Below are 19,338 nucleotides of genomic sequence, written 5' to 3'. Positions count from 1 at the left end.
GTCCTTGCTTACAGACAGCCCCCCAATCTGAAGCCAATACTCACCAGCAACCACACACCACACAACAGAGCCACTAACCCAGGAACCTATCCTTGTAACAAAGCCCGTTGCCAACTGTGTCCACGTATCTATTCAGGGGACACCATCATAGGGCCTAATCACATCAGCCACACTATCTGAGGCTCGTTCACCTGCGCATCTATCAATGTGATCTGTACCAGCAATGCCCCTCTGCCATGTACATTGGTCAAACTGGACAGTCTCTACGTAAAAGAATAAATGGACACAAATCAGAAGTCAAGAATTATAACATTCAAAAACCAATTGGAGAACACTTCAATCTCTTTGGTCACTCGATTACAGACCTAAAAGTTGCAATTCTTCAACAAAAAAACTTCAAAAACTGACTCCAACAAGAGACTGCTGAATTGGAATTAATTTGCAAACTGGATACAATTAACTTAGGCTTGAATAAAAACTAGGAGTGGACTGGTCATTACACAAAGTAAAACTATTTCCCCATGTTTATCCCCCGCCCCCGTTCCTCAGACTCTCTTGTCAACTGCTGGAAATGGCCCACCTTGATCAACACTACAAAAGGTTTCCCCTCTCCCCCCCTCCCCGACCCCCGCTCTCCTGCTGGTAATAGCTCACCTTAAGTGATCACTCTCATTACAGTGTGTATGGTAACACCCATTGTTTCATGTTCTCTCTCTATATAAATCTCCCCACTGTATTTTCCACTGAATGCATCCGATGAAGTGAGCTGTAGCTCACGAAAACTTATGCTCAAATAAATTTGTTAGTCTCTAAGGCGCCACAATTACTCCTTTTCTTTCTACCATTTAGTAATACTTGTCCATCTGTTTGACAGGAGTACTCTAATCCCGGGAACCATGTACGAGCCATACTTGGAGACAGAAGACCCCTACGCTGGGGTGAAGCACACGACCTGCATCCTGGGAGAGGAATGAGGGAAGGTCGGAAGCTTGAGCACTGGTTGGACACACAGGTGAAGGAAGTAAGGATCCCAAGCTTGCCTCAGTCTGGCCAGTATCACAAGGATAACCCTGGCCTTTTCCTGCCTGATCTTGTTCATCACTCTTAGAATTAGTGGTATTGGAGGGAAATGCGTAGAACAAGCCCCATTTGTCCAAGGAAGGAGAAAGGGTCTCCCAAAAGAAAGGCAATCTAGACCTCCCCTCAAGCAGAATAATGGGCACTTCCACAGGTGCACCTATTCTCCACATCCAGCAACAGGAAGTCCCCACTTCTGGAATATCCCATGAAGGATGTGAGAGTCCAGCTCCCATTCATAGTCCTGGAAGAAGCACCTGCTGAGCATATCGGCTGTGACATTCTGAACTCCAGGAAGGTAAACAGCAATCTGATGGGCTAATACACCATTTCCATAACTTCATAACTTTGGCACACAGAGAGATGGACCTTGTTCTTCCATCCTGATTCTGACTGATTTGCCCTTGATGAGGGATAAGAACTGAAGGCAGGCATTCCTAACTGTCCTGAGTTTTAATAAGTTGATATGAATACCAGTTTCCTGAGGTGACCATCTGCCCTGAGTTGTGAGTGTGTTGACGCGTGCTTCCCACACAATAACAGCGATGCATCTGTTGTCACTGTTATTGTTGGAGCTGAGTGGATAGATGGACGCCTGTGCATACATTGTATTGATATTTCCACCAACCAGGGAGTTCTTCATCTAGAGGAGAACAGTAACCTGTTTGTCCAAGCTGTCTCTGGTTGAGGAATAGGTCCCCCTAAACCAGCCCTGAAAACAGCAGAGGCATAATCTTGCATGCTCCATCACAAAGGAGCAAGCTGCCATATGACCCAGGAGTTCCAAACAGTTCTTTAATGTAGTATGGGGGATTCCTTGAATTGTCCCAACCAGACTCGATAAAGTTATGAATCTGTCTGTGGGAAGGAAGGCCTGGCTATCAGTGAATCCAAATATGCACCCTATCAATTGTATTCTCTGAACAGGGGCTAAGTTGGATTTTTTTACATTTAACTGGAGATCCAACTCCTAGAAGAGGGAGAGCCATCTGAGTGGAAGTTAGTACTGCTTCATAACATTAGCCATTAAGGAGCCATGCATTGAGATACAGGAAGACTAAAATTACTTCTTTATGAAGGTAAGCAGCCACTACCACTAAAGCCTTCAAGAACAGCCTTGGGGCTGAAAAGAGGCTGAAGGGAAGTACTCACTATTGAAAATGATCCTGGCCCCTGGTGAAATGCAGGTATTTCCTGTGTGGTGGGATGTATCACTATAAAGAAATAGGGGTCCTGAAGGCTGAGGGCCAAAACCGATCTCCTGCCTCTAGAGAAGGGATTAGAGCTGCCAGAGTCACCATCTGGAACTTTTGAGACGTTACAAATTTGTTCAGTTGTCTTAGATCTACATCAGCCTCCATCCTTCTTTGACACAAGAAAATGCTTTGATTAAAACCCTTTCCACTTGTGAGGGGATGGGACCGGTTCATTGGCTTCTAAACAAAGGAGGGAGCATACTTCTTGACTCAAAATAGTCTCATGAAAGGGGTCCCTGAAGAGAAACATGAAGCGGATGGTGTAGCTCGAGGTTATAACCACTATGACCAACTTATCTGTTGTACTATGCTGCCAGGCCTGTTGGAAATAGGAAAGGCAGCCTCCAGAAGTGGGGAGGTAGGCAAAAGGTTGCGGCTTGCAAACTAGAGGTGAGGGAAGAGTTGAGCTCTCAATCAACCTGTGAAAATTGTTCTTTCAATGATAACTAGGTAGGAGCTGAAGGAGGGTGGGAAGCTCTTTTCCTCTGGAATCTCTTTTCCTAGTATGTTCGTGGTTCTGTAAAAATCAGAGAATTGTACTGGGTGCAATCTCTGGGCAGTTTGAGATCTACAAATAAGAGGACATTTAGCAGGACTGTATATACTGAAAGACCTCAATGTAGCCCTGGAGTTCTTCAGGTGTGCAGGGATGCGTCCATAGCTCCTGAAAAGAGTTTCTGACCATCAAACAGGAGGGCCTCAACTATATTCTGAACCTCTCTCAGAAATCCTGGCAACTGGAGCCACAATGCCCTGCACATGACAACTGCTGTGGAGATGCATTTAGCAGCAGTGTCTCCAGCATCCAAAGATGCTTGGAGAGAGGTTCTGCCTAATAAAAGACCCTCCTTAAGACAGCCTGGAAGCACTCTCTATGCTCCTCTGGAAGATGCTCAATAAAGGATGCAAACTTGTTGCAATTCATCTAGTCATACCTGGCCATGATCGCCTGATAGTTTGCAATTCAAAACTGGAGGGTTGCAGATGAGTAGGCCTTCCATTCAAAAAGGACCTTTTCTGGTCCTTGTCATAAAGAGTAGACCTAGAGTAATGTTGTCTACCCTGCTCATTTATGGCATTCAGCACCAGGGAATTAGGTGGGGATGGGTAAACAAAAATTCTGAGTCTCGAGCACGGGGAGATAGTATGTTATTGCCCATTTACAAGTTGCCAAAATGGTGGCAGGAGTTTTCCACATGGTCTTTGCTGTATCTAGGAGCACTTGTGCTCGTGTAGTGTGTGCTGTGACTCCATCAGCCAGTGGGTACACTGGATTGTGTGTAGCACGCGTGGATGCGCCGAGACCCCTTTGGAGATACGCTGGGAGGAGCGCGCTTGGCCCTTGGATCGGTCACAATGGCCAGAAATAGTTTTGGCAATGTGCAAAAGGAGCAAGTTCTGTGGAGGCAGAATGCCAGTGCACAGCAGATATCAAGGGAATGCAGGACCCTGTCTGCGTAGGAGACGTGTGGTTTGGGGAAGAAAACAGGTTGGAGGATGCACCGATGTAGGTGAAACTCTGACACTACTTTTGGGAGAATCAAAGAATCTCAGGGTCGGAAGGGACCTCAGGAGGCCATCTAGTCCAACCCCCCTGCTCAAAGCAGGGCCAAGCCCAACTAAATCATCCCAGCCAGGGCTTTGTCAAGCCTGATCTTAAAAACATCTAAGGAAGGAGATTCTACCACCTCCCTAGGTAACGCATTCCAGTGTTTCACCACCCTCCTAGTGAAAAAGTTTTTCCTAATATCCAACCTAAACCTCCCCCACTGCAACTTGAGACCATTACTCCTTGTTCTGTCATCTGCTACCCCTGAGAACAGTCTAGATCCATCCTCTTTGGAACCCACTTTCAGGTAGTTGAAAGCAACTATCAAATCCCCCCTCATTCTTCTCTTCCGCAGACTAAACAATCCCAGTTCCCTCAGTCTCTCCTCATAAGTCATGTGTTCCAGTCCCCTAATCATTTTTGTTGCCCTCCGCTGGACTCCCTTCAATTTTTCCACATCCTTCTTGTAGTGTGGGGCCCAAAACTCCCACAGTACTCCCGAGGAGGCCTCACCAATGTTGAATAGAGGGGAATGATCACATCCCTCAATCTGCTGGCAATGCCCCTACTTATACAGCCCAAAATGCCGTTAGCCTTCTTGGCAACAAGGGCACACTGTTGACTCCTATCCAGCTTCTCGTCCACGGTAACCCCTAGGTCCTTTTCTGCAGAACTGCTGCCTAGTCATTTGGTCCCTAGTCTGTAGCGGTGCATGGGATTCTTCCGTCCTAAGTGCTGGTCTCTGCACTTGTCCTTGTTGAACCTCATCAGACTTTTTGGCCCAATCCTCTAATTTGTCTAGGTCCCTCTGTATCCTATCCCTACCCTCCAGCATATCTACCTCTCCTCCCAGTTTAGTGTCATCTGCAAACTTGCTGAAGGTGCAATCCACACCATCCTCCAGATCATTTATGAAGGTATTGAACAAAACCGGCCCCAGGACCAACCCTTGGGGCACTCCACTTGATACCGGCTGCCAACTAGACATGGAGCCATTGATCACTACCCGTTGAGCCCGACAATCTAGCCAACTTTCTATCCACCTTATAGTCCATTCATCCAGCCCATACTTCTTTAACTTGCTGGCAAGAATACTGTGGGAGACCGTGTCAAAAGCTTTGCTAAAGTCAAGGAACAACACGTCCACTGCTTTCCCTTCATCCACAGAGCCAGTTATCTCGTCATAGAAGGCAATTAGATTAGTCAGGCATGACTTGCCCTTGCTGAATCCATGCTGACTGTTCCTGATCACTTTCCTCTCCTCTAAGTGCTTCAGAAGTGATTCCTTGAGGACCTGCTCCATGATTTTTCCAGGGACTGAGGTGAGGCTGACTGACCTGTAGTTTCCCGGATCCTCCTTCTTCCCTTCTTTAAAGATGGGCACTACATTAGCCTTTTTCCAGTTGTCCGGGACTTCCCCCGATCGCCATGAGTTTTCAAAGATAATGGCCAATGGCTCTGCAATCACATCCGCCAACTCCTTTAGCACTCTTGGATGCAGCGCATCCAGCCCCATGGACTTGTGCTCATCCAGCTTTTCTAAATAGTCCCAAACCATTTCTTTCTCCACAGAGGGCTGGTCACCTCCTCCCCATGCTGTGCTGCCCAGTGCAGTAGTCTGGGAGCTGACCTTGTTTGTGAAGACCGAGGCAAAAAAAGCATTGAGTACATTAGCTTTTTCCACATCCTCTCTCACTAGGTTGCCTCCCTCATTCAGTAAGGGGCCCACACGTTCCTTGACTTTCTTCTTGTTACTCTTAACATCTCTTGCTAGCTGCAACTCCAGGTGTGATTTAGCCTTCATGATTTCACTCCTGCATCCCCGAGCAATATTTTTATACTCTTCCCTGGTCATTTGTCCAATCTTCCACTTCTTGTAAGCTTCTTTTTTGTGTTCAAGATCAGCAAGGATTTCACTGTTAAGCCAAGCTGGTCGCCTGCCATATTTACTATTCTTTCTACACATCGGGATGGTTTGTCCCTGTAACCTCAATAAGGATTCTTTAAAATACAGCCAGCTCTCCTAGACTCCTTTCCCCCTCATGTTATTCTCCCAGGGGATCCTGCCCATCAGTTCCCTGAGGGAGTCAAAGTCTGCTTTTCTGAAGTCTAGGGTCCGTATTCTGCTGCTCTCTTTTCTTCCCTGTATCAGGATCCTGAACTCAACCATCTCATGGTCACTGCCTCCCAGGTTCCCATCCACTTTAGCTTCCCCTACTAATTCTTCCCGGTTTGTGAGCAGCAGGTCAAGAAGAGCTCTGCCCCTAGTTGCTTCCTCCAGCACTTGCACGAGGAAATTGTCCCCTACCCTTTCCAAAAACTTTCCTGGAGAAATTTAGGGTGTAATCGTAAGGACACTTTATCCTTGTGGAATACAGTGTAAGAGGGGTCTGCCATCCTAGCCACCAGTTCACTGACCGATCTAATTGAGGTAATGGCCACCAAGAGAGAGGTGAGAGAGGGAGCACGTTGCCAGCACTCAATGTAGAGTACAGAGAACAAGGTTAAGGTCCCATGGGGGTGTGGGTTTGACTACTGGCAGGAAGGTATTAAATTAAGTAAACCCTTCATGAAACAGATGGTGGTTGGGGGTGTAAACAGAGCGGTGCCATCCATGGGAGGAGGAAAGGCACTGAGCACTGCCGACGTTTTGAGATTGAGAAGGTCGTCGAGGATGATAGGTATAGATATTGCACTCAGTGGTGGGGACTGTGGTGAGCCCATGATGTGAAGCATCTCCATTCAGCTCGGTAGCAGGCCATGGTGGATGCCCTCTGCTCCGGTTAAAAATGTGTCGCACTGGGCTGCAGCATGCCCTATCTACCCTCAAGCCTCATCCAAACACCAGGCCATGAGGTGAAGAGGGCTCAGATTGGGGGGCCAGTTCCGGCCCCAGTCTTGTGTGAGGAGATCCAGGAGGGCTCGGAAGCAGAGCAGTGTGTGGGTGGAGAGTCTGAGGAGGTCCATGCATCAGAACTGACAGGGCCAGAACAGGGCTACGAATACCACAGTGACCCAGTCCCAAGGGTTCTTGCGTATCACTCGTGGGAGGAGGCATAGCAGAGGTCACCTGTCCAGGGGAGGAGGATAGTGTCACCCTGCGAGTCCTCTCCTATTACTCCCCTAGAACAATAAAGGGGGAGCTTTTGGTTCTCGTAAGTGGCAAAGAGGTCCCACCGAAGGGTGCTCCGTTTGTCGAAGAGGTACCAGAGTGTGGCGTCGCGCAACTCCCACTCGTGGTTGAGGTAGAGAGTCCTGCTGAGCGTGTCGGCTAGTGAATTCTGGATGACTGGGATGTACATGGCTTGGAGCCTCATATGGTGCTTGATGCACCAGTTCCAAAGGTGGGTGGAGTTGGAACAGAGGGAGGGAGCCTTGGCGCTGCCCTACTTGTTGATGTACACAACTGCTGCACTGTTGTTGGAGAACAACTGAACGTGGTGGGACTGGATGAAAGGAAGAAATGCCTGGCATGCAAAATAGACTGCCCACAGTTCTAGTATGTTTACATGCATCCTGGCTTCCCATAATATTCACACTCCCTGGGCTGTGTGATGGTTTAGATGGGCTCCCCAACCCATGAGAGGAGCGTCTGTTGTGATGGTGGCCTGTGGGGTGGGAGGGATGAAGGGGGTACCGACTATGACCTCGGAAGGATCAGTCCACCAAGTGAGAGAGGTCAGCACAATCTGGGGAACAATATGGTTCACAGATAGAGAGGAGCCATATCTGGAGGCAATGCATGTGCAGACATGTGTAGCGTCACAAAGGTGCAGGCTGCCATATGTTCACGGAGAGAGAGACAACGTCGGACTGTCGTGTCAGTCTTGGTAGGGGTATACCAAATAGCCAAGGTGATGCATTTGTGCTGCTGCCACAGTGAAGACCTTCGTGAAGACTCGCAGAGCCGCCACTATGCCGAAAAGACCCGGAATTGTAGTGGTTGTCTCCTACCCAAAAACGGAGAAATTTGCAGTGGGCTGGGTGAACAGTCTGGACTTTCTGATAAAGGTGTACAGCACCCGAAGATCGAGAATGGGACGGTGCCTTCTGCTCTTCTTTGGGATGAGGAAGTATGGTGAGTAGGAGCCTCATCCCATGTAGTGAGGTGGGACATGCTCTATGGCTCCCTGGAGGTGGGAAGTGAGATGATGCTGGGGGGGCAGAGGAGAGATGAGAGAAATTCTATGGCGTATTCATAGTGGATGATCTCCAGTACCTAAATGTCCATGTTGATCTTGCCCCAATTGCATGCAAATAGAGCAAGACAACCCCCAAAGACGACATGGAGCACCATGGGTGGCATCAGGGGAGGTTCTTAGGTGTCGATCGGCATGTCAAAACTGAGCTTTTGACTGCTGGTGGGAGAAGGTCGAGGAGGCGGTTGTGGCAGAGGCAGTTGTGGAAGAGGCAGGGAATCGAGGTTGTTGAGAGTGGTGCCACCTATGTGGGGCCTCCTGAGGATGCTGATAGTAGGCTGAGTAGGAAGTGTGGGGGCACAGACAGAACTGCTGCCTCTGTTGTCTGCATCATGGCGCCAGAACACACATACACATCAAGGGACCGTAACGTGGCCCTGGAGTCCTTCAACGAATAAAGGGATTCATCCATTCTGTCGTGTAACAATCTGTTCTCATCAAAGGGGAGGTCCTCGATTGTATTTTGGACCTCCCTGGGCAAGCCGGATGACCGGACCCATGAATGTCATTGCATGACGACCCCAGTTGTGAGAGAGCGAGAAGACTTATCAGCTGCATCCACAGCTGCCTATAGGCCCACTGTGGTCACTAGGCACCCAGTCTACCCGCGACTGAAACTGCTGCTGTTAGTGTGATGGCAGCTTTTCCTGGCACTCTACTAGCCTCACATAGTTATTAAAATCATACGTGGCCATCACAGCCTGATAGTTTGCAATCCGGAACTGCAGTGCTGCTGAAGAATATACTTTTCGTGTGTTTTGCTGCCTGGTCTGGAAGGGTCGACTTCTGTCGGTGCTAGCATGCGTGCTCTGCTGCTGTGTGGACGACGAGAGCTGGGGGGTGGATGGGAAAAAAGAAAATCCCTTAGCAGGTATAAAATACCTCCTCTCTGCCTGTTTCGGTGTGGGGGCACAGGAGGCAAGGGCCTGCCACACTGCCCACACTGGTTGAAAGATGGTCTCATCAATAGGTAGTGCCAAACTAGAGGGCCCGAGGTTGGAGCATGTCCAGAAGTTGATGTTGTTTGTCCTGAATCTCCTCCAAGGGAATCCCCAGGTCTGCTGCTACCCTGATATTACCAGTTGTTGTCTGGCAGAGAAAGCGAGAGGGAAATAAGCACTTCAGTAAGAGCAAGCAGCCGTTGGGACAGGCAGAGCAGACAGTTCCAGTTCAATGTCTGCCTCTTCCTCAGAACTCAACGGTGCTGGTGGAAGAGCAGGGGAGGCACGGTAAGATGCCTGGGAGCGTGCATGCTGTTGGCGCTAGGGGTGTGAGGGTGCCCGGTACAGCCAAGGGGAAGGGTCCCACGGATGCAGTAGGTTATGGTCCTTGCTGCTGGATCATACACTGGTAGGGATACAAGTCTGAACTGCAGCGCGACGTTGGGGAGAACGAGGGTTCTGGCTCCGAAAACTCTTCCGACTCCAAGGATAGTTCTGGCAGTGGGGGAATAGGTGACACAGGAGGGCCGCAGCATAGCAGGGGTCTGTCCGGCAACAGCAGAAGAGGTTCGTCTTCTGGAGTGGGGACATCTCTAACAAGCAAGGGTCCAGAGAGGAGAGGAAATGGCAGGTATGGGAGCATCAGCTCTGCTGCTGACAAGAGAGGCTCCAAGCGGCCAGGAGTCCTTGGTGTGTCCATGGAGATACCAGAGGGCCCTGGTGGCATCTGCAGGGCCAGCTTCTCCAGGAGCCACGAGGAAAATGGCAGGATAGGTGTTGCACATGCCAGTGAGCACTCCAGACACATGGGTACCAGAGTCATCACTGAATCCTGTTTGCAATGAGCTTCACCCTCCATCCAGGGAAGCCTGTGTGCTGGTCCAGCAGGATTCATGCGAGACATCTCATCCAACCTGGCCCAGCTCAGGTAGGAAAAGCTGCACTTGGGAGCAGTCTGCAGCTCTTTGTGCCCATGAGAGAGTCTCATGTTAGAGTTTGTTTGTCTTCAGTATCACCAGACCTGGGGCTTGTGAGGTGCTCGTAAGATCACTCACCTCTGGCTGACGGCCATTGTACAGGGGATCTGATGGTCCTGGATCCGAGAGTGCACGTGGTCGCATAGCTTACTCCATTAGGAACTTATGGAGGCAGAGCTCCTGAGCTTCCCAGGTTTGGGGCAGGAAGGACTTAAAAATGGAGCAGCAAGCCACAATGCGAGCCTTGCCAAGGCAACAAAGGCATCGCTGGTGCTTGTCAATCACAGAGAATGGGCGAGGGCAAGAGAGAGAATTTTTAAAACCCAGAATCCAGGGCATCGTCGGACTAAATTATCTACAACAAATGGACAGAAGTAACTTTTTTTGCAAAAACTAAGAGCACAAAGGAACAAAGGTTCCGACTCAGGCAATGCAGCAGTAAGAGGGAACTGGAGAGACATCAACCCGCACAACCTAGTATACCTTCAGCTGCAAGCAGGAGGGGATACACTACGCACGTTCGGGTCAAAGGACACTGCTAACGAACACTTCCAAACTCAGGTGCATGCCACACGTGCACCCACATATGGAATACATACAGGGACCAACACTCAAAGAATTTTAAATTAATAGCTTGATTAGGAAATGGCAATTTCCTCAAATCTAACACCACACAAGTTAATTTCCCCACTTCCACACTCTTACTCCATAGTAAGGGTGCCAAGAGATGTAACTCAACAATTCCCTGCATTCCCAACAACAAAAAAGCCGGTTTGAAATAAGGGTCAATTGACTTGATTTTAACTCTGATTTCACATTAAAATCCTACCACGAAATGATTTCAGATTTTTAGACTATTTGCAGGCCGCCTTTTTTATTTTATTAAAAACTGTTTCTACAATATTTTAGTTGTTAAAATAACTTGTTAGCAGTGCAGTGAAGCCCAGCCCATGTCAGCAATCTCTTGCTTCAGGTTAGGGAAAGAGTCATTTGCAACAACCCTTCAGGCCAGTCTAGGAATAGCACTGATGGACTGCAAAATCCCTCTATTACAACCCCTCTTTGGTGAAAAACAGGTTGGCATCATGGTGAACCTTAAGGTAAGTGTGAATCAAGAAGGGGGAAACAAACTACCATTTTTAGTGCTGGGTGACACAGTAATCTGGTTAGCAAAGATGAATAGTCATCAAGATGTTTGTTATAAGGTAATTGCTGTGCTAGGATCCTTGTCAACCAGCATAAACTGCAACTTTTATTCAAGTCTTTCTATAAATTTGTTTCTAGTTCAGCAGTCCAATTTCCTATCATACATCAATTTTATTGCCACCACCTTGTGGCAGACATAATCATTATATGTATTACCTGCACAGGTTTAAGACAGAACTACCACCTTTCAAGTTGCTTTTCACAGCATGAGAGTTTTACAAATAACCATGACAAGTATATACCCTTAAGACAGCTGCATAGCCACCAGTGGCACTTCCCACCATGTAACATGGTAGTCATTTGTCCCCATTCTCTTGGCATTAAGTTCTCTGAAAATACGCAAATAATAATAATACTTCAGTAACAAAAGAAAAAAAAGAGGGAGGAAGCATTTCACCTTTGACCCTTTCATTAGAGGAAAGGTCACATTCTCTCTAATCTTCCTCAAACAAAAGTGGCAAACCTCAAGACTCAAGTGTATGCAATGTGTGTTTTGTTCCTCCTTAAGAAAATGTTTCACAGAAACAACAGTGCAATGCCAGACCCAGACTGCATGACTATCCCCCAGAGAAAGGAGACTGAATGCCAGTTAACATGCACGCTCACCACGTTTGGGTTTAGGGAAGCTCTCATGTAGCCGAAAGACCACCTTCTCCACAAAGTGCTGGATGTCGCATTGTTCTGGGCCACGGACAAATACCATCCAGTCATGAGTAAACCCTTCGGTGGTGGGCTTTTTCCGGAGTTGGGCTCGGTGCCCCAGCTCCAGCTTCACTTGCACCGTGCACTGGAAAGGGAGAGAGATGTGGGACACTAGTCAATACAGGCCAGATGACATTGTTTTACAGAGCTTTGAGATTTACAGACAGAAGATACTAAGTATCAGAAGGACAAGAATCAAATCAAGTGTTTATCACAATGAAACTAAGTTGCCACAGAAGATCATGGCGATTCTTTAAAACTAAATTGTGGTCAGTCAGAAAAGTGATTGTGAAAATGGTTTCTAACATCATAAATCTATTCTGTGTGCCTGAGTCACACCTTACTCTGCAGAGTCAATACAGCTATAAGAAAAGGAGTACTGGTGGCACCTTAGAGACTAACCAATTTATTTGAGCATGAGCTTTCGTGAAGTGAGCTGTAGCTCACGAAAGCTCATGCTCAAATAAATTGGTTAGTCTCTAAGGTGCCACCAGTACTCCTTTTCTTTTTGCGAATACAGACTAACACGGCTGTTCCTCTGAAACCTGTCAATACAGCTATAGAAGACAGATACATCACTTAAGCTGTAAGCTAAGTTCTGACTCCACCATCTTTATCATTCAGGAAGACAAAGCAGAACAACTGGATTCTCAGATCCAAATTGTTTACAGCATTTGCAGATAGTAAAATAATCTTAAAAAGAGTGTTAGGCATTTGCTCACTGGGTTAGACCATTATGAAAGCCCACAAAAAAAAAAATCTTACAGTACTGCTTTTTCCCAGCACTTGAGTTAGTAAACTTCCAGGACACAAGTATCATGTATTTTCATAGGAACTAGAATTTAGTTGCATTATAAGTTTCATACATTAGTTGATTTACATGGCCTATGCTTACATGGACTTATACAGACAATACACTATTGTGTGTTTGCTAGTAGAAGAATTGTGTAATTTACAAAAAAAATGTAACTATGATGTTCTGTGTGTTTACCAAATAATTTATGTAACCTCTTTCAAAGAAAGGATCACAAGACTCTTTAAGGGCAGGAACTGTGTTTTTGTATGTATATGTAAAACACCCAGCACTATAGGGACCTAGCCCCGAATAAAGTTTCTGAAGTCTAGTCTAAATAATATTAAACAGATAACACTAGAAAAAAATGGGTATTGTGCCCCATACAAGGAACAAAAAGCCCACTACACAGAGTATAAGAAACAGCTGAAATTAAATTAAGATGCATACATTACTGTAGACACTTTACATCTCGGAGACAGTGGAAGGAGGTAGGTGGATGTAGGAGAGGGAAGGCAAGTATTAATTTCAAAAAAACTAAAGCACACCAAAAGGTTTCAGGAGAGATTTGAAGAGCCAGAGACTCACCTGAGAATATGTGCCATGTATGTATTACTCTAGTTTGAAGTATGTGCCCTATACAAACTGAAGTAGTTGCCAAGACCATCTTACACTAAATTTAATAAAATGATCAGATTAACCAAGTAGAAGTTCAAACCCACATGAAGGTTGGCAGTGCTTGGTTCGGATTCCCACTCAACTAAGATTTATGAGGAATAAGGGATTTGATTTCACTTATAAATTGTATGTGTAACCTAGTCAGGTCTCAGATGGGCATTTTTAAGGGGAACATTATTATTTGTATTACAGCTGCATGCAGGGGCCCCAAATAAGATCAAGGTACCCACTGTTTTAGGCATAGGACCTATACATAGTAACAGGTTTCAGAGTAGCAGCCGTGTTAGTCTGTATCCGCAAAAAGAAACGAGTACTTGTGGCACCTTAGAGACTAACCAATTTATTTGAACATAAGCTTTCGTGAGCTAGCTGTAGCTCATGAAAGCTTATGCTCAAATAAATTTGTTAATCTCTAAGGTACCACAAGTACTCCTTTTCTTTATACTTAGTAAGAGTCCCTTCCCTAAAATGCTTAGTCTAGACCAGTGTTTCCCAAACTTGGGAGGCTGCTTGCTCAGGGAAAGCGCCTGGCGGGCCGGGCCGGTTTGTTTACCTGCCACAGCCGATTGTGGCTCCCACTGGCTGCCATTTGCTGCTCCAAGCCAAACCACGGCCAGTGGGAGCCACAATCGGCCGAACCTGCGGACGCGGCAGCTAAACAAACCGGTCCAGCCCGCCAGGGGCTTTCCTTGAACAAGCAGCGTCCCAAGTTTGGGAAACACTGGTCTAGACAGATACTAGTTGAAAAAGGTATTTTCTCCATATGTGAAATGGTGATCTGAGAGTATGACAATAGTGATTTTGAGTGTCCAAACTTGACACACTTGGAAGGGGCTTGGTTTTCAGAAGGTGTTTATTTAGCAATTTCTGATAATCTAGACCAGGGGTGGCCAAACTGTGGCTCACGAGCCACATGCAGCTCTTTTATCGTTAAAGTGCGGCTCGCAGAGCCCCCCCATGCTCCCCCGCATTCTCCACCTGCCAGGCTGAGGGGGAGGAGGGGTGCCTCAGGACCTCTGCCTTGCAGTGGAGTGGTGGGGCTGGGGCTTCTGCCCAGAAGGGAGGGGAGTCTTGGGGCTTCACCCCTGCAGGGTGCACCTGCCAGGGCTTCAGCAGGAGCTGGGCTGAAGCCCTGACAGATGCCTCCCATGGAGCTGAAGCCCCGAGCTTTGACAGGTGTGCCCTGGCTCTCGAACTTCTGAAGACTGTCGTATGCGGCTCGTATGGTCAGTAAGTTTCATCACCCCGATCTAGACCCTTTAAGGAGTCTTAATTAGAGCAGCCAAAAATCAGACAGCTTTCTGAAATCTTGGCCTAAGCTACTTGCTGAAGATCACACAAGAAATCTATAGTAGAGCCAGGAATTTAACTCTGATCTCCTGAGTCCCAGTCTAGTACCTCAATCACAAAACCTACCTTCAAAATTGTTTCTCTAAGGCAAAAAGATTTTAAAATTTTTCTTCCAAGCTATCACCTGCACCATCAAATACTTTCAGAGATCAGCAGTTTATGTATCAACCATAAAACCCACGTACCAGCTCTTCTAATTAACTGCTTAATCCATTCTACAGAAGTCTTTCTCTTGAGTCACCTTCCTCTTAAAGATATCTTGCTAGGTCATTTTCTTCTTCTGCATGTTGGCACCTGTCATTTCCATGGGCTGCACCTCAATATTACAGATAATGGTGCTCCGTTGTCAAATATTTCTGTTTCCTACCAAATGCTTCCCTTTCTTTAGGCTTAAAAATCATGAAGGTCCAAGGAAAAAGGCAAACTGATGAAGTGAGCTGTAGCTCACGAAAGCTCATGCTCAAATAAATTGGTTAGTCTCTAAGGTGCTACAAGTACTCCTTTTCTTTTTGCGAATACAGACTAACACGGCTGTTACTCTGAAACCTGAGTTTTAATCAACACACAAGAACCTAGTACATGGTGATGCACCATTGTGTAGATAGTCTACCTAAATTCTGACATCCATGGGGGAAACCTCTTGAAAGCAAGTTTATCTGGGATATTTCCCATGATATTCAAACAGGAATTCTTTTCAACAGATTCATTTTATTCTGTAGCTTCAACTACACCTTAAATTTTGCTACTGCATCCAACACATTCTACTCTTCAGAGAAGTATAAATGGCTATTACCCTATGGAGGTTCCTCAGTTTCAGTGACTGCATCCCATACAGTTCTCAGCTAAAACTATATGGATGAGGGGAAAATTAAATATAGAAAAGAACTGCTTCGAGTGGGAACTATTCGCAACATTCTCTTCAGGTCCAGTTAATAGCTGAAAGGAAATCCAAATAAAACCTAAAATATTTTAATTTGCCCCATTTGAAATTATGGAGTAAGAGATTTCTCTCATGCCCTGAGGAAACAAAAACCCTGTTCAACTGGTGATGGTGGGGATGAACATACTCTACAATAATTTACTAAAGTCTTCAACCCTCCCCTCTAATTTTCTTTTGATGTATCAATTGTTTTCAAGTCACCAACTCTACCTATTCTCTCTTCCTTTTGGATTATCAATCAAGCACTAACTGAGCCTCCCGTATGACTTCATAAGCCTGAACTTGTGCGGATATGATATGTCAAAATACATACATGGACACATGGAAGAAGACGGAAAAAATGATGATCTGAAATAAAAAAAAGACTATCTGTTCTGAGAATGCAGGGTCTCCCCCCATGACCAGGGCCAGCAATAGCCCTGTTGATAACGCTACCTCTTCTCCCACGTCTGACAAGGGGCAACAGCATTACTGTTGACATGACTTCCCCTCAAGCAGAGCTGAGTGAAGGGTAGTTGCAGGGCAAGAACCTTAATGCTGACGCTAATCCTCCCCCAAACTAATGCCTAGAGAAGACAATGCCCCTGCAGATGCAGTTGCTCTGCTCTCGCATTGTGGGAGGGGGCAGTATGCAGAGCCCTGCTACCGATACTGTCCTTCTTCCCTCATGTCTGAGTGAGGGAGCAACAGGCCTGTTGCTACCCATCATACCCCCTTCCCATGTCTGGGTAGGTTCTGAGCTGGCTACAGGCCAGCTGCATCATCGCCCCCCTTCCCCTCATGTCTCTGAGGGGGCAGAGGGGCAACAGCCCCACTGCTTCCCCTCTCCCCAATTATGCCTGAGAGAGCAGGGGAACACAATAGCCCCGCTGTTGCCCCTGCCCCAACCATTACGCCTCTGAGGGGACAGGAGGAGACAATAACCCCACTGGCCTTTTCTGCCGCCTTATGCCTTTGAATGGGGGGAACAGCCCCACCGTGTTCCTGCCCCCTTATCCTTCTGTGGAGGCAGGATGGCAACAGCCCCACTGCTGCGCCCCCATTATAACTCTGAGGGGATGGGAGGGCTACTGCCCCTCACTCCCATTATGCCACGGGAGGGGTGGGGGGGGTTCAAGAGCACTGTGTCGCTCCCGCCCCCCCCCCCATTACACCACTGGGTAGGGGAAGGAGGGTGGCAACAGCCCTACTACCACTCCTTCCATGACTCCTCTGGAGCAGGCAATACCCCCCCCCATTATGGCTCTGAGGGGGTAGGGGGGCAACAGCTCTGCTGCCGCCCTTCTCTTTATGCCTCTGAGGGGACAAACAGGGCTTAATTTGTACTGAAAGAGGTGCCAGGCCTCAAGCATTTTTTTTTTTTTTTTTTTTTTTTTTTACACATTCATAACTGATGCGGCAAGCCCAGAGGTGCCGGGGCTCTGAACTGCCAAGCTGAGAAGTGCCAGGGCTGAGCCCTGGCAAGCCCTAAAACAAATTAAGAGCTGGATAAGAGGGGTAAGAGCCCCGCTGCTGCCCCACCCCCCCATACGACTCTGAGGGGACGGGGGGGGGAGCAACAGCCCCGCTGCTGCCCCTCCCCCCCCATACGACTCTGAGGGGACGGGGGGGGGGGAGCAACAGCCCCGCTGCTGCCCCTCCCCCCCATAGGACTCTGAGGGGACGGGGGGGGGGAGCAACAGCCCCGCTGCTGCCCCTCCCCCCCATAGGACTCTGAGGGGACGGGGGGGGGGAGCAACAGCCCCGCTGCTGCCCCTCCCCCCCATAGGACTCTGAGGGGACGGGGGGGGGAGCAACAGCCCCGCTGCTGCCCCTCCCCCCCATAGGACTCTGAGGGGACGGGGGGGGGAGCAACAGCCCCGCTGCTGCCCCTCCCCCCCATAGGACTCTGAGGGGACGGGGGGGGGAGCAACAGCCCCGCTGCTGCCCCTCCCCCCCATACGACTCTGAGGGGACGGGGGGGAGCAACAGCCCCGCTGCTGCCCCTCCCCCCCCATACGACTCTGAGGGGACGGGGGGGAGCAACAGCCCCGCTGCTGCCCCTCCCCCCCCATACGACTCTGAGGGGACGGGGGGGGGGAGCAACAGCCCCGCTGCTGCCCCTCCCCCCCCATACGACTCTGAGGGGACGGGGGGGGGGAGCAACAGCCCCGCTGCTGCCCCTCCCCCCCCATACGACTCTGAGGGGACGGGGGGGGGGAGCAACAGCCCCGCTGCTGCCCCTCCCCCCCCATACGACTCTGAGGGGACGGGGGGGGGAGCAACAGCCCCGCTGCTGCCCCTCCCCCCCATAGGACTCTGAGGGGACGGGGGGGGAGCAACAGCCCCGCTGCTGCCCCTCCCCCCCATAGGACTCTGAGGGGACGGGGGGGGGGGGAGCAACAGCCCCGCTGCTGCCCCTCCCCCCCCATAGGACTCTGAGGGGACGGGGGGGGGGAGCAACAGCCCCGCTGCTGCCCCTCCCCCCCATAGGACTCTGAGGGGACGGGGGGGGGGGAGCAACAGCCCCGCTGCTGCCCCTCCCCCCCCATAGGACTCTGAGGGGACGGGGGGGGGGAGCAACAGCCCCGCTGCTGCCCCTCCCCCCCCATACGACTCTGAGGGGACGGGGGGGGGAGCAACAGCCCCGCTGCTGCCCCTCCCCCCCATACGACTCTGAGGGGACGGGGGGGGAGCAAAAGCCCCGCTGCTGCCCCTCCCCCCCCATACGACTCTGAGGGGACGGGGGGGGGAGCAAAAGCCCCGCTGCTGCCCCTCCCCCCCCATACGACTCTGAGGGGACGGGGGGGGAGCAACAGCCCCGCTGCTGCCCCTCCCCCCCATACGACTCTGAGGGGACGGGGGGGGGAGCAACAGCCCCGCTGCTGCCCCTCCCCCCCATACGACTCTGAGGGGACGGGGGGGGAGCAACAGCCCCGCTGCTGCCCCTCCCCCCCCATACGACTCTGAGGGGACGGGGGGGGGAGCAACAGCCCCGCTGCTGCCCCTCCCCTGAATTATGACTCGGAGGGGAGGGCGAGCAACAGTCCCGCTGCTGCCCCTCCCCCATGGCGCTGAGGGGGCGAGGGGCCTATCACCCCTGGCCTCTCCCCATGTGTGGGAGGCCGGACTTCCTCCTCCTCACCTGATTGTCCATGGCTGGGCCCGCTGCTTCCCCCGCTCGGTCCCGGCCCCTCACGGCCCCGCCGCGGCCCCTCGCCTCATTGTGTGTCACTCACAGGCACAGTCCCTGCCTCTCCCTCCCCCCCCTCAGCCCGCCCCACGGAACCGGAACTAGACGCGCCCGGACGGGCAGCCTCCCCCGCCAATGGGAGCTCAGCCCGCATCCAGGAGGCGGGGCATCCGTCGGGAACCGCGAGCCCCCCTCCCCCGCCAGCTGAGTGGCCGGCGCTGCGGCCAATGGGAGGCGGGTGGGGGCGTGGCCAGCCGGCGCATTGCTGGGGTCAGGCGGCAGCGTGGAGCTGAGGGGGCTGGGCCCGCTGCCGGGGCGGGGGCTGAGCCCTGAGCCGAGCCCCCGCCCCCCCCCGCTTCCGCGGGCCTCGGGAGGACCTGGCCCGGCCCGGCCCCGCCCCGGCCCCGCCCGCGTCGTTCACCCACGGCCCTGGGGGCCACCCACAGAAAGGGGTCCCGCCAGCGGCTGGGCGCCTGACTCCCAGAAGTGCCCCACGCC

At 50.2% G+C, this 19,338-nt stretch overlaps 1 protein-coding gene across 5 annotated transcripts in view; it reads right to left on the bottom strand.

The window, feature by feature from the left end:
- Window positions 1-18,926, bottom strand: part of MLLT1 (MLLT1 super elongation complex subunit) — a 61,690-nt gene extending 42,764 nt beyond the window's left edge. For 4 of the 5 annotated variants that reach the window (XM_048831191.2, XM_048831192.2, XM_075123091.1 and 1 more), the window contains exons 1-2: window positions 18,793-18,926; window positions 11,812-11,992 (exon numbers count right to left, since the gene is read on the bottom strand). In XM_048831191.2, the coding sequence (XP_048687148.1) occupies window positions 11,812-11,992; window positions 18,793-18,804 (193 nt within the window). In that variant the 5' untranslated portion in view covers window positions 18,805-18,926. Of the gene's footprint in view, window positions 1-11,811; window positions 11,993-14,913; window positions 17,268-18,792 lie in introns of those variants that run through there. The other variant, XM_075123093.1, reaches the window with a different exon arrangement.
- Window positions 18,927-19,338: the final 412 nt, after the last annotated feature.

The sequence above is a fragment of the Caretta caretta genome, chromosome 25, assembly GCF_965140235.1.
Source record: "Caretta caretta isolate rCarCar2 chromosome 25, rCarCar1.hap1, whole genome shotgun sequence".
Taxonomy (NCBI): domain Eukaryota; kingdom Metazoa; phylum Chordata; order Testudines; family Cheloniidae; genus Caretta; species Caretta caretta.
The sequence above is the reverse complement of the archived record's forward strand: the minus strand, read 5'-3'. Positions and strand labels throughout refer to the sequence as shown.